Below are 10,937 nucleotides of genomic sequence, written 5' to 3'. Positions count from 1 at the left end.
ATGGGGGGGGGGGGGGGGTACCAAAATGTCCTATATAAATTACAAGTTTTATTTTTTACAGAGGAAAGTCAGTATGGTGACCCTTCTCGGTCGATGCCATTAATAATTTCTCCAGGATCTCGGAGGACTCGTGGGAGTTCCTGCGAAGGGTCAGGAAAAGGAGTGGCGCGTGTCAAGGTCGCTTTAACCCTCCATGATCAGCGTGAATGATACGAGGGAGGGTTCACGTTAATTCTCTACCCCTCCTGCCTCCTTTTGCTCTTTATCAAAACGAGAACCAAGAGCATTCACATATCCGTCCTTGGATTCCTTGCCCGCATCGTGTGTGGTGGTAAAGTTAATTCCACATGGGACCCTTAGGCCGGTCGAAGAAACCGTGAATTAATGAAGGGTAGTTGAGGTAAAAAATTCACCCTCGTAACACTTATAGCCGAAAAGTATAAAGGCACTAGTGGGTATAGCTGTTATTGAATTTAGTTCCAGTTGCCTTCTTCCCTCTTTCTCGTCACAAGGGTTGAACATAATGGATGGTAAAGAGACGCCATTGCGCGTCAAATGTATATATGTATATAAGCTACGCAGCATCCCGAACGATTTTCCTCGAAGCGGCCCTCGGGTAAAGTGAGCGGGGTGGAAAATACCCAACGACTAATCTGCTTCGCCCGAATGTAGCTTCAGCCAGCGACTTGGCGAATATTTTCACGGACTGTCGTTACCACCGAGTTCGGCTTGAATATACCGGGGTATCGATGGGAATCAGACGAAAGGTTTCTCCACGAATGTTTTTTTTCTTTTTTCTTTTTCCGGAACCACGAGGAAGGGGAAAAGGCTGTTTACCAAAGTCCCTTAGAAATTCGACCTCGGCTTCGCTTCGACCGTCACTCTTGATGTTTATGGTGAAATTCGCTTTTTTGTAAAAGGGCCAGTTCGCTCGTTCAATGCGAACACGTAAGGTTAGGTGATTCCAGTGCGGTCGATCGAACGAAGAAGATTCACTTGTTGTGTCGGTCTTCGAATTTTTTAATTCTACTATACACGCCGCGAGTGCGAGAGAGAGGTACTTATGGGCCCTCCAATGAGTGAGACAAGGACGGGAATAACGATAGCGATTAATGAAATCCTGGGTAAACGAAACTTTACCTGTTTCTCATCTTCCTCGGGTACTTTGCTGCTCGGGATTTTCTGATCGTTTGGATTTCTCACGTAACACGTAAGTCACTTTGTGGAAGCTACGACTTACGAGACTACGTGAATACGCTCCTTGATGTTTGCGGGGAACAAGGAGCGACTTACTGTATTAGACGTATTAGCTTGGACTAAATTAGATATCGGGTGTAAATCCCCTTTAGGTTTATTACTTAACAGTTAGTTGCGATTGGATCAACGATTTTATATCCCTTATGGCTGAAACGATAAAAATTTCTTTAATGAGCTTTTTTAATTAGTTATTCACCCTCCCTATAATCCTTAAGGTGTAGAAATACTCGTCTTTTTTTTTTTTCTTTCCGATCAATGAAGACAGATAATTCAAATGTCCTGGCAACTCCTTTTGCTTTTTGTCAAGGACTGTTATCTCTTTACGACAGAAATCTTCTCTGTTGTCATTAAACTGATTGCACAATTTCTGTCGTCCCTCTTACCGAGTCTTGTTACATTATCCCATGGCATCGAAAGGAGCCTTCAGTTACTTAAGACCTTCCAAGGGAGTCCCTCTTGTATCCCTTCTTTGCAGGAGGCTGATCCACGGGGATGAATAATTAGTTACGATCGTAGGAAATTCTTTGGTACTTTTTAACTTGGAGAGGCTTTACTTTGGCGGAGGAGGGTTCAAAGGAAAAAAAGTGAAAAAATTCTTAAACCTGTGTGTTTATTTAGGAGTGGCAAACTACGTACCGCCCTGCGAAGGACTTTAAGCAAATACGTAGTAACTCGATGAAGAATGTAAATACAACGAGAGAGAGAGAGAGAGAGAGAGAGAGAGAGAGAGAGAGAGAGAGAGAGAGAGAGAGAGAGAGAGAGAGAGAGAGAGAGAGAGAGAGAGAGAGAGAGAGAGAGAGAGAGAGAGAGAGAGAGAGAGAGAGAAAAAGTTATTTTAATCACTCCGTGAAAATTCGCAAAAATCCACGTTCGTGCGAACGGAGCTTAAATGGAGTATAAATAAAATAAAGTACCAGGAAAGACGCGAACGGCACCGAGACAAGGAGGGTCCCAGCGAGTTTTTAGGCGGGGCAGAATTTTTCGAAGATTTCTCGCGATAGAAGCTTTCCGGCAAATTGAATTCCCTTTGTTGTTGCTCTTTATCAAATAATTTCCTCGTCGAAGTTCATTCGATTACCGTACTCGTTCGCAATTCGACTAAGTAGGCACAGACTGACTAAGTGAGTAAGGTCGAGCTCATGAATAGCTTATTCGAGAATCGCCTGAATTCTGGCAGCCTTGACCTACGGCTAGGAGGGGTGGGTGGTTGACACGGGGTAGGTAGGGTAGTTAGACAGGAAGTAGAGGAAAATTTTTTCATCTCGAGTCTGTCAGTCTGATTCGTCCTTTATCGAAATAATTTTACCGGATGAAATCTTTCGGGCAACGGTTCGACCCTCGTTAAACGATCGACGCAATAACGTAGAATTACGGTATACATATTTACCTGGTAACCGAATTAAAGGGTGGGCCATTTAATTATCTCCGAGGGATGCTGACGAGATGACAATGGGCGTTACCCTTGGCGATTACGAATTTCTATCTTACCCCGTGCCTGTACCTCTCCCTCTTTTTTTTTCTTACGTTAAAGGATCCTAAGGGCTGTCGTTCTCAGGCCGTTACGTAAATTTTCTCGAAAATCCGTCAAGCTATCGTTTTACAATTAATACCAGCAGGCTCTTTCTTTCTTTTATTAGCTTCCCTTCGGTACTACCAAGACACGTGCCAGTCACCCCAACTTGGTATTTTGGCCTGGCTAATTTTTTTGTGGCCTGAAATTCTTTTACTTGTACGCTCTCTCTCTCTCTCTCTCTCTCTCTCTCTCTCTCTCTCTCTCTCACGCGTGCGCGCGCGCTATCCCTCAAACCAGCCTCTAGACCCTTTATCTTATTTCAGGTTAGCTTTATCTCTCGACTCTTCTTCCTTTCCACGCTGTCTCTCTCTCTCTCTCTCTCTCTCTCTCTCTCTCTCTGACTGTTAGTCACCCCTTCAACCCATCTCTGTCGTCTCCACATTTACCACGTTCTATCTGTTCTCATCGTACAGCTTTTTCTTTTTTTAACGCGTGAGGGGGGGGGGGAATTGGGTGGGCGGGGGGTTAAGTCTCTCTTGGCTCTGGAAACTCGCCCTTGACTAGGGGTGACCGTGACCCGTTCCTTCTCCTCTCTCCGTTGAGCCCTCACCCTGACTTTAACCACCCTCGTCACTCCCACACTACACTACTATACTTATATTCGTCCTGTCCCCACGAAGCGTCGCGACGCGTGCCGTCGAGGTCATCCATCCGTTTATCATTTGCCTCCCTAGTGACACTATCATTAAAGTTTTCACTACCGACGCTACGTCAGCTTATGCCTTCTATCTCCGTTAGTGCGAGAGTGAGAGAGAGAGAGGGGGGGTGGTATTATTTTTAAAAAATTATTTCAAAATCAATCAAACACGTAACACACAGGTCGTGCCGTTATTTGCCGCCAGGATTATTATTGATAACAACAAGATTGTAATGTGATAACGATGCTCGTCCATTATCTGTGATTGATGACAATTGATTTTTTAATTTTATACCTCCGGCATTTTATTTCATTAACATGTAAATTCACTTTCGTTTGATATGCATTGGATGTTTTTGGTCATTTTTTTTTTTTGTTCGTTCCATCTACAACACGGAAGGTCCATTGTGGGTAAATGATTGGCACGTAAACGACATAAATTGCTGTGCTTAATCAGTTAGTATCCTTTTCGTCCTTTCTCCTGGAATTCTACGTGCTATTGTCTAAATCCATTGATAGTTGGGTATATAGGTATATACTTGGTACGTAACGTAGCTAGACCTGTGGGTGACAGTTGAAGGTTGCGTCGTATCCCGCGCAGCAACCCCTCGGGCAACCTTGTGGGGAAAATAAAATCCACCACTAGATACCGAGTTACCTTCATTCGATTGGGGTTGTCCTGACGAGCGCGCAAAGAAGGGAAAAAAATATTCTTACCTTTAGCAGCTTTCGGCTAAATTGTCTTGTTCTTGCTATATTGGCATCGTTGGTAATACGAGAGAATGTAAGAGGAATAAAAGTGATACCTCCGAAACAGCTGATATCACGTTTCAGTTAAATCAATATATACGTGCGTTAATGAGAATCGTATCGCGGCGCTGTGAGAGGGGAATTAAATGACATAAAAAAAAATGTTTGAGAATTATTTTTCGTCCTTGTAGAAAGTCATTGTAAATAAATGTGAATCCTAAGATAAAATTTTTTTTTTAATGAAAATTTAATATTTACTGTTATCGAGATCTTTTAAGGTAGTCCGAGCGTTACAGCGCGAGGAGAGAGCGAAAATGAAAAAAAAAGTTTTAACCAAATTCAAAGCATGAAATTGACATTTAGAAAGGTATTCGTATATTGAGAAGAAGCAAAGTGCCTGTAACATTAAATAAATAATAGTTGAAAAAATTATTAATAATTAAGCAACAAAAGCGTAGTTGCTCGTGTTTTGTATTACTTTTTCGAAAGAAAAATCTACATCGCTTCTCCGATTTCAATGTACCGTAGCTTATTTTATTCTTTAAGAGATTCTTTAGAGATCCACCGAAGTAAATTTTTTTTAAAAGCTTCAAACTTTTTTTCAAACATTTTTTTTGCCTTTTTTATTCTCACGCGATGGGACTGTACCGCTCGGAGTACCTTGATTCGGTAATAGGACGATCTGAGAATACTTTTGCGATTTGGATTTCAGCTCGAATTCGCTTGATAATACAGCCGAGCAGGGAGCCGTGGGCGATAGGGGTGGTTGTTAGGACGCGCAGTAACCTTTTACCTTTAACCTTCAACCACCCACAATCCCCACCACCCTACTCCTATCCCGTGAGCCTGGACTTCACCTAGCTTGCTTTTGACCCTCCCGTGTAGTACCAGGGTGGCGCGTGTGTTATCCTTTGGCAAACCCGTTTGGATGGCGTCTTCTCGAAAGGTCATATCTGTTTTTCGAAGTTTGACCTCGGATAGAACGTACTAGCATATAATTTTTGCTCTTCGTATTATTCGATCTATTTTTTTGTTATTCATTTTCACCGCTGCGGGGGTTTATTACCGAATGGCACACTTTCAGGGGTAGAGAGAGCTGCCTGTTGCTATGGTCCTGGGGTGGTGGTAGTCTAGGGGTGGCTGCTAGCTGGGTTGTGCACCCCGGTGCAAGCTGCATCGATCCAACATGGCTTCCCAGCCGGTGCAACAACCCACGCACTGACCCCGTGCGTTTCTTTGCCACTTGTGGAACGTTCGAGGGAAAATTCCATAGAGAAATTTGTATCTTATCGGCATTTCCGGGACATATATAATTTTTTCCCCTGTAAATCCATCACTTTATTATTACCGCGGAAACTTATGAAATCGATAGTCAATCAATTTAATTCACTAACTAGAAGTGTTACTTGCCTGTAGCCTTAATCAGTCTGCTTCGGTCACTTACGCGGATGGATTCACTGGGCGTGATATACGCACGAGCGATTACTCTAATTAACTTTCATTTTACTGAGAACAAGGAGGAACACTAATTATTCATATGATGCAATATACATTTTTTTTCTCTCACTTTATGTACATTACGTATATGTTTATTTTGTCATCCCGTTCTAATACGATGATTAAAATTTTAGCCTGTCATACCTCGGAGCGACGTGAATGGCGTAAAGGGGTGTGCGGAAAATTAATGTTCCTTTTTTTTCAGATATATAACTAACCGCGGAATACGAATCGTTTTTCAAGTCTGGACCGTCGTCAATCTTGGAAGAAATCCTGAAGAATTTCCAAGACGTCATAGAACCCCGAGATTTATTAGAGGGCTTGGAATAAGGGGACGGCGAAGTTCTGAGAAATTGTAGGGGTGCCCATGAGTGGCCTTGGCGAATATCGTTAACCGAAGTGAAAGACCTCGGAAGGGAAATAATCTGCCGTAAAATTTGAAAACGAAGGGAGTCGCGGTTAATCTTGTTCGGGAGTCGAGGTATCATTTTTTTTAGTTCTCAAAAAAAAATCAAATCAACGTATGAATCGCTTACGATCCGGTCCTCCGTCCATATATGGATGGGCGGGTGGACGCGTCTTATGCGTAAGATGATTTCCATGATTTTCATGCTCGCGTATGATGAGATCATTTGGGATTAGAGAAATCTTAGTCAGCGTACTGCAATTCCAGGACGACGTTACGATATCGGAGTCAAGAGAGGTTAACTTTCAATTTCCGGTTATAGCAGCCGAACGGCATGTCCGCGTATATATATAAACATCAAAGTATGCATGAGCTGTGTATGGTGATTTTTGAAGGGAAAAAAAAAACATTTTCATCCTTTTCAACTACGACGATAAATTTTCTTTTCAGAAAATCCACGCGAAGCGTCAATGAAGTGGAAATGATGAATTCTTTAGGGGTTGAAGGATTTTTCGACCCTGAAGGGGATGAAGGTATGGACGAAAATCTGGATGAAAGTGAGTCAGGTGGAAGGGTTGCTCGAGTTTTTTCTTCTTATGGGAATATAATTTTTTTGTTATAAAATTTTCTTTCTCCAATGTACTTTTCTTTCTTTCTTCCCACGCTCTTTACCCTTCACGCATTAACTTTTGACCATCATCCCTTTTACGATCAGCCGTGGGCTCCCGTGGGATATCGACTGTAGGATTATTATCCCCTGGCAAGGTCGGATGTCGTGCTAGGTCACTGAGCTACCCCTCTGCGTGGCGCTACACCCACGTGTCGTTCCTACAGTGATACCAACGGGCACAGACCCAAGTACGTAGCCTGGGGAAACCTTGACACACGTTTCTCCAGTCAGCGTGGCGAAAAGAAGCTCCGACGAGGGTGACAGGAACATTACGCTACGTCATTAATTATTTCCACGAGGTTATGAATTGCTGTGATGAGAAAAAAAGAAAATATGTATATAAATGGAGTCTGGAAAAAAGGTCAGGTCGTTTTTCTTTTAAGATTCAAAAAATATTGCACGTGCTCGTAAATAGGGAGATTTTATAAAAAAGAAATCTCGTTGATCCGGTGTGACGGTCATTCGGGTGATATAATAATTTTAATTTGGGAAAGGAACCAGCCTGCAATTATTATCCAAATGTCATGGCCTTTTTTGCACGGATCGCGCATGCGCCTTAAGCATTTACGATCGCATGATATTTCTAAATGAGACACGTAACATTTTATAGGTTATTATTGAGAGGTGGAATTGAAAAAATATGTATATACAAATAACGTGTATGGGTAACATACGTGAACTTTGTAAGCTTATGGAAGATCCAGTACGATAATTTCAGTCTAAAGTATTCTTACATTTGGCAATAATTTTGATATTATCACAACGATTTTATCGGCGGAAGTTCACTTTGTTTATTGAATATAAATGTTAACCCTTAGTCATTACTCGGTATCGCACTACTCAAAATTGATTTCACTTCGGTCCAACAAATTCATTGAGCGAGGCACTCGGCGATTGTGAGTGGTGTTGCGGCGGGGGTGCGATGCGAGGGAAAAAGGCAATAAGGGACGAATAGCCCAGGGCGAATTTCGCGTCTTGCTCCATTAATGGAAGGCTCAACGATCAACCCTAAATATAGAGGTGGTCCTCACGACTTATGCATTTGGTTCAGCCGTCAGGCAATAATTTTAGCAACGACTAAATTCCACCCCAATGCTTCACGCTATCTTTTTGTACCTCAATCCACACTAGGCGCGATTGCCGTGTCCTTTTGTCTTTCAACCCTCGCGACACAATACCCTTTTCGTTTACGTCAAACGAGATCTTTCCCGAAACTACCCTTCGACACGCTCTTGTTTTCTTGTTGTTTATTAATCCTACACGAGGTTGGGGGAAACACGAAATAAAGTGGACGACAAGGTTGACAACTTTATCGGACGGGTCTAATATTTTTAATTATTGTTATTATTAGATATAGATCAGTTCCATTTTTTGTTTTATCCAAAGATTTACTGGAATTTTTGAATAAATTTTTTTACCCCACCACGTATTTGCGTAGCCCGAAATTTTTTCGCACATCGCCCTAGTTACGCCTCCAACAAAACTTTAGTGGAGCGAAGAATCATACGAGGAAAAAAAAGGCAAGTTTAAACGTTCCCGCCACGAAGTTACCGTAGAAAGTTACAATACCTTGGCGAAAGGGGGTCGCACCTGCTCCAAGTAAGAATCGCCCTCGCTAATGACGTTGATCTTATCTAAAAAGTACCAATACATGTACAGTGAAAAAAAAACATTTTTTCACTTCGAATCCAGCATAGTCCCACAGAGAGTACAGCATATATAAATTACAAGCACGCGTGCAAAGTGCGAATTTCAGTCCCGTTGCAAAATTGGCAGGTGCACCAGCGGGGCCTCAGGTTACAGTCGTTTTTGACAGCTGCGGCCACCAAATACGTTTCTTCTCCGTCTCAGGGTCCCGCGACGAGACTTACGCAATCATGAACTTTGTTTCCCAATAACTAATCAATAGCCCCTCAAGAAATATGTATATGAAAAGTATTCCCTCCAGTCATCAATAAAATTCTCATACATCCCCCATTTACATACAATCCTTGCTTTCGCGAGTATACGACCCCAGGGTCAACATATCCAAAAGTTTCCCCGTGTAAGGATAATACTCTCGGTTCGTGACCTAAATACATTTCCTTCGGTTACATGATATATCCTTGGGACATGTGTGCGCGCGAGAGGGGTGTTCCTACCCACTGGCTGTAGCGTGACGAGGTATAAACCGTCTGAGCTTACGTTACGCTAGGCCTGCCAACACCTGGCTACCGTTAACCTTCGAATATATGTCTGAATGAGGACAGGTGAGGAGTCATTATTATTATACGTATACGAAATTGATAAAAATATCCACCTATGTACATATGATCCCATAGGCGTTCATATACACCCATATGTCATATGCCATGGGTGGTATCGATTGACTGAGGGAAACGAGAGATGCCTGGGTATCTTCCTTGCAACCCTTGATTTTTCGCATTTTTAAGGTTGGTACCCCGTCCGACCTTAGACGAGGGCATTGGCATCGGACCTTGAATAGGGATATCACGTTCGAGTCCTAGACTCTCGCTTACAGGCAAAATTCTTTGTTGAGGGGGTACGGTTGAAATTTGAAGGGGGACTCCCCCCTACTTTTGGTATCTAGTAGGAGGTGGAGGTTAGGTTGGTCGATGACGCAATGGAGGTACGGTGCAGTTGGGTACAGAAGGTTCTTTCATTTTTCGTAGCCGACCACCCGAAACGAGGAACGACCGGATGACGGTAACTGGACACGCCGCGAATCTCCTCGTTCCCTGGATGTCTTTGGAGATGCTGGTACCTATGCGCAGTTGGGTGTCAGGATGGTGGCCGGACCTTTGTCTCAATGCCGGAGCTTTGTTGTCTGCGGAGTATCGAGGCTTTTTAAAGTGAGTTACTCGAGTGCGTGGATATTATTAGGAGCGTTATTTTTTGTAGGATCTTTCTTATGGAATTTGGGTAGTCGAGCCGAGTGATTTTCTTTTTTTTTTATTTTGACTTTAAGCTTGGTACTTTGGGCTCTGGTTGGATCTGAGTTATAGGGGGTGAGCTTGGATCTGGTGCTGGCGAGGTGGTACGGTCAAGTGTAAAATAACTAGTCTTTGAGGGGGATGAAGGACAGTTGATATAACGTGACGTAGTAACACACGACGTGCATGCGTATGTGTACATGCACGAATCTCGTGCTTTCCATAGTAGAAGGTGAGTTTATTCTTGGCTAGATCAACAGGTTGGGTGACGCAAAACGACTGCGTGGCGCAAGGTGAGCCTAGGCCGTTTCGAGGTGAAAGGAGCCACTGGCGATCCTCGAGGTGGGCGAAAAGGGGGTTGCTGGATATTGGTGTTATCGGGTGGGTGGTCGTCGGCTGCCGGTTGGCAAGGGGTAGCCAGGAGCAAGGACTGGGTGGTTCTCTGACGTCGTAGTGACGTAATGCCACGTGCTGGGGCTGGCTACACCTACCTTCACCACCCACTGACCTCATCTGCCCTAGGATTGACATTGACATTGGTCGCATCGATCTGTGCACACGGCCGTGGGGCCGGCGGGTCTCCGGTGCTAAGAGGCTCCGAGCCTCTCGACTGTTTCATCAACGATGCTATTCAATTAGGGCTGGTTAAAGCTTTCTTCGGACTCGATCACGACGCTTTGACGAGGAAACTACCTTTCGCGGGTGTATTCGATCACTCAGTTTCGACCTTTGACCTTTGAGTCGCAGGGGGAGGTTATTGGTAATTTTTAATTCTTCGACGAGAACAATAACAAAGTTTTGCCAGTTAATGGTTGACGGCTATCGGAGACACCGGACGAGGGTGATCCGTTAAGTAGGGCTGATGATGATGACCGTGCATCTGTTAAGGGTTGGAAAGACGCGAGGACCTCGATCGGACCTTCGACCGCTGGCCTTGCTCGTAATAAAACCCGCGTAAACGACCCTCCGAATAACCTCGTAACCGTCTCACCACCTACGCTTCTCTTGGTCCCTTATTATTCCCGTAAAAGCCACCCTCGCCGCCTAACCTTTCTCTAACGTTCTGTCCGCTGGGAGAGATCTACCACCCTTCTTCAGCAGCACCACCACCACCACCACTACCCTCTAGTGGCACAACTGCCAACCCAGTCCCTATTCACCCCCTCTGCCGCTACTTTTCTCATCCCTCCTCCCTCCCCCCCCCCCCCCCCCCC

The 10,937-nt window shown here is 44.0% G+C and overlaps 1 protein-coding gene and 1 long non-coding RNA gene across 3 annotated transcripts in view; one reads left to right on the top strand and one right to left on the bottom strand.

The window, feature by feature from the left end:
• The window catches only part of LOC107272467, a 54,904-nt gene that overhangs the window by 14,774 nt on the left and 29,193 nt on the right, over positions 1–10,937 (bottom strand). The window lies entirely within an intron of this gene.
• Positions 1–10,937, top strand: part of LOC107272459 — a 33,924-nt gene that overhangs the window by 11,120 nt on the left and 11,867 nt on the right. Inside the window, exon 2 of one of the 2 annotated variants that reach the window (XM_015749631.2) lies at positions 9,463–9,642. The exons of the other annotated variant lie outside the window; for it this stretch is intronic. Within the exon in view, the coding sequence (XP_015605117.1) occupies positions 9,463–9,642 (180 nt within the window). The remainder of the gene's footprint in view (positions 1–9,462; positions 9,643–10,937) is intronic. 2 annotated transcript variants of the gene reach the window in all.

This window comes from Cephus cinctus, unplaced genomic scaffold, assembly GCF_000341935.2.
Source record: "Cephus cinctus unplaced genomic scaffold, Ccin1 Ccin1_scaffold1184, whole genome shotgun sequence".
Classification (NCBI taxonomy): Eukaryota; Metazoa; Arthropoda; class Insecta; order Hymenoptera; family Cephidae; genus Cephus; species Cephus cinctus.
Note: the sequence above shows the minus strand (reverse complement) of the source record. Positions and strands in the feature narration are given on the sequence as shown.